The sequence below is a fragment of the Citrus sinensis genome, chromosome 9 (genome assembly GCF_022201045.2).
Source record: "Citrus sinensis cultivar Valencia sweet orange chromosome 9, DVS_A1.0, whole genome shotgun sequence".
Classification (NCBI taxonomy): domain Eukaryota; kingdom Viridiplantae; phylum Streptophyta; class Magnoliopsida; order Sapindales; family Rutaceae; genus Citrus; species Citrus sinensis.
In genome coordinates this window covers 27,551,457-27,555,112 of record NC_068564.1, presented here as the reverse complement: position 1 = coordinate 27,555,112, position 3,656 = coordinate 27,551,457, and the positions used below count along the sequence as shown (strand labels likewise).

The 3,656-nt window shown below is 35.9% G+C and overlaps 1 protein-coding gene across 3 annotated transcripts; it reads right to left on the bottom strand.

The window, feature by feature from the left end:
• Nucleotides 1-314: 314 nt before the first annotated feature.
• LOC102624214 (probable tetraacyldisaccharide 4'-kinase, mitochondrial) lies at nucleotides 315-3,378 on the bottom strand. Of its 3 annotated transcripts, XM_006474985.4 has the most exons (9): nucleotides 3,144-3,292; nucleotides 3,014-3,058; nucleotides 2,773-2,896; nucleotides 2,194-2,427; nucleotides 1,716-1,865; nucleotides 1,336-1,545; nucleotides 1,156-1,215; nucleotides 787-867; nucleotides 315-578 (listed from the first exon to the last, which is right to left on the bottom strand). In XM_006474985.4, exons 3-9 carry the CDS (start codon nucleotides 2,833-2,835, stop codon nucleotides 432-434), a joined length of 945 nt encoding a protein of 314 aa, XP_006475048.1. In that variant the 5' UTR covers nucleotides 2,836-2,896; nucleotides 3,014-3,058; nucleotides 3,144-3,292; the 3' UTR covers nucleotides 315-431. The 3 variants fall into 3 exon arrangements, with proteins under 3 accessions (XP_006475048.1, XP_006475046.1, XP_006475047.1); XM_006474983.3 differs by lacking the exon at nucleotides 3,014-3,058 and having other exon boundaries at nucleotides 3,144-3,377; XM_006474984.4 differs by lacking the exons at nucleotides 1,336-1,545; nucleotides 3,014-3,058 and having other exon boundaries at nucleotides 3,144-3,378.
• Between the last annotated feature and the right edge of the window lie 278 nt (nucleotides 3,379-3,656).

The window sequence follows — 3,656 nt, the reverse complement described above, 5'->3', positions numbered from 1 at the left end:
ACAAGGCGTTCGAAATTGCATTTAACTATTGAAATTCTTTTTCGTTTCACTATGTTTTATCAAATTTTTAATGCAGCGGCTATGTTGGAGCTGCTTTGGAGTCATTGATGATGGTGGTTCGATTATAGAGATAAATATTAAATTATACTTATTACTATAATCTTTAAATTTAAAAAAAAATTATTAAGTTACAAGACCCTTCCTCCTCCTGTAAGTTAATATGTTAAATTGACATCGGTGACTCCTGCGAAATTTCCTAGGCTTGTAGCCTTGTGACTTTTCCTCCAAGCAATATTATAACTTGACAAAAAGACTAATAGAATAAGTGAATAAAAATTTCAACAATGAAGAATTGTCAATTTATAAACTATTTTAACTTGTTTCATACACCGTTCCCTTTGAAATTCAAGCTTAATTCTAGTTTTACCTGATCATTTTACATCCACTAGTTCCTTTAAAAGCAACTTGAAGCTATCCTCAGTGCATCCTCTGCAAGGTATGATCTGTAATTTAGAACAGAGTACAAGAACTTTATATGCCTCCAAATGCATCAGAATCTCTGGGTCCCGATCATAATCCTGTAACAAATCATTGTGACAAAAAACAAGAAGGTGTTCAACTCTATACTCATAACTAAACATTTGTTTTTCAAAGGTTCACAATATTCCAGCTTGTTTACTTCACACTTATACTGCCCCACTCTGAAAAGGCAAAATTGCGAAATAGAGAAATCAAATCTACCATGAATGCACTTAAGCTATCTGCCAGTATTTCAATTCCACTCACCTTTTCTGTTACAACAACAATTGGCTTAGGATTAAACTTGCCCTCTAGTTCTTCAAGCTTCTTTTTTATCATCTCGATATCCTGGATACATACAAAACAGCATGTTTTTCTTTTTTTATTGTGAACTGATTCAGATCAAGGAAAATAATAATGGAACGAAAGACAATGTATTTCTTTCATGCAGGCCCTATATCTTTGCTTTTGAATTATAGTAAAGGCAAACTCAGATCAAATAATTTCATTTACTTCAACAAAGTGTAATGTTATAAAGCAGCATGTGAACCCAGAGGGACAAAAAAAGGGGGGAAAAAAAGAGACCATGCATTTTAAACAATTGTAATTTAAGGAAGAGAAGAAAGATAACCATACCCTGGCTTGAAACGAGTGATGGTCATTAAAGTCCAGTCGATTAACAGAACATGGTCCTAACTGCAGAAGTTATCCGCGATTTAGAGTTGAACACAAAATAGAACTTAATAATCATGTCCACAATATCTCTAATAATCATTATCTAAATAATGAAAGGCAATACAACAATGGTAAGAATACCTTCTGCAGCGACTGCACAAAAGCATTTGCAGAACCAATAGCAGAAACACATAATACATTAGCATTACAAACTGCTGTCAATGGTATCTTAGAGTTGATATTTCCCACTTCAAATAAGTATGAGGGAACCATTCTAGTGAAGAAAATAGAAAGAGATTTCTTAATATCTCGCATCTCTAACTCAATGTCTTTAAGATTTTGTTCTGATATCTGCATGCAAAGAAATATGAACACTTAGTTCATTCTATTTGCCATTTGTTTAATCCATCTGTTACCACGCAGGCAGAAATACTGAAAACTGAAGATATTCGAGGTAGAATGATGCTACGCTATAGAAAATGCATCATAAAGCATAAACTATGAAGTGGTAGAATTGATACCAAGTCTGCATGGTGGACCACAGCAATATCAGCTCGCTTCAGTGCCATCAAAGGTTCCCTTAAAGGGCCAAGTGGTAGTAATTTCCTGTTTCCCCATGGCATTAACCCATTTACCATTACAATTTCAAGATCACGCCTCAAGCTCCAGTGCTATCTTCACACAAAATATAAATTATCAGCAGATAACCTATAAGAGCTAAACTAAGTGAATCAATAGCTCAAAAGCACAAGAAAAACATAAAGTAAGAATACATGCAAAATGAAATCATGCTATGAGAAATTGTTTCTATGGCTCAAATGAGGGCATCATACATTATCTGGATTATGTTATCAAGAAACAAACTCAGAGAAGGTTTCAAATCAAATGACAAGGCAATCGCAATAAGTTATTATAGAAAGCAAGTAACAAATCGTGCTTGATTATCTCACAAATTCTGCATCACAAACCAACCAAGCTTAATAATAGAGAAAATTATACCTGCATTCCATCATCTAGAATGACGGCACCAATTTTTCCTGATTTGAGATGACTACCAACTTTGGGGTTGATGCAATTTTTCTGAGAGGATGCACAGTCACGAGGATCAACATAACCATATTTTTCAATGAAAGAAGCAGCAGTAGCGGCCCTATTAGCACCTACACCAATCTTTGCAGGTCTCTCAAGAAGATGCCTTTCAAGCATTCTCACTTCATCCCCACCAGCATAACCCTGCCAAATACGCAGTTTCCTTTCTCAAGTAAGCCAATAACTTCACAGTCCAAGGTAGCAAACACGACTTGTGACGCAATTTCAGCTCAATTCCTCTTTCTTTTTTTTCTTTTTCTTTTTAACACAAAAGGAACAACTTTCTTGTAAGGTGGATACAACAATTCAACAATTCATGGATTAAGAGAAATATTTAATCATCCTACTCCCATTTAATATTCCACATCTTCTAAAAGGTCATCATAAAGTTTTGGGTTACAGTAAATTAGAAAGTAATAGCCAAACCTGAAGCCAAATTTTGGACTACATAAGCATTAAGACAAGCAATTATGGGGAGAAAATAAGTACCCTGGTAAGAATGAGGGGTGAAATTTCAGAATCAGCTAAACAGTGAGCTAAGAACTCAACCATTGGTGTCTTCCCATTGCCTCCCCACGTCAAATTCCCAACACTAATCACCGGCACTGGCAACCTTCCATACAAAGAAAAACAATTAAACTAATCAAACAAAAGATTCAAGAAAGCTCAAATCTATTAAAGTTCTACCATTCAAATTCAAGAATTTTCAAGCTCTATGCGATCAACATACTCAGCTCAGAAGATTTCACCTTCTCGGAGTAATATAATTTGAACACTAAAAATAAGAATGTTAGGGCGTGCTCGGCTGAAATAGATAAAAAGCACTTTTTATGAGTAAAAAGGAAGAGCATTGAGATTACCGGTGCTTGGAGAAGAAGCCGAAGCGGTAGAAAGAGTGACGGAGAAAGAGACTGATGCCGTAGAGAGAGGAAGCTAAGGAGAGTAGAGGGATTAGAGACGATTGGATAGGAGTGAGCTTGGCGTGGTCTTGCGCGTAGGCGATCTCGTTCACTATCCTCCTCAGTTTCTCCATCGAACGAGTGGAAACTGGAGGAAACCAACGACTCCCAGCATGGGCAGGGATTTGTCCGTGGTATACCCCCAAAAAAAGGGTATTTATCTAAATACCCCCATATTCAAAAATTCTTCATATATGCCTTTTTTAATATGCAGTTACGAAATTACCCTAATAAAAAATCTAAATCAACCAAACTACCACAACCAATCACGTAACAAAATTCCTAATTTTTTTTCATGAGCAGCTTCTCCTTCAGCCCGTTCTTCTGAATTTCTCCTCATCCATTTTATAAATTCCTGTCATTTTATAACAATTCTTCTACACACTCTCGTTTCTCTGCAAATCAGTAGCTGCA

Bases quoted from the DNA above. Each gene is read 5' to 3' on its own strand.
- LOC102624214 (XM_006474983.3), bottom strand. From the start codon at position 3,316: ATGGAGAAACTGAGGAGGATAGTGAACGAGATCGCCTACGCGCAAGAC. The intron at 2,428-2,772 runs GTACTTATTTTC...CGTATTTGGCAG, and splicing joins CACCCCTCATTCTTACCAGG to GGTTATGCTGGTGGGGATGA. The intron at 579-786 runs GTGAGTGGAATT...GATTTGTTACAG, and splicing joins TTGTTGTTGTAACAGAAAAG to GATTATGATCGGGACCCAGA.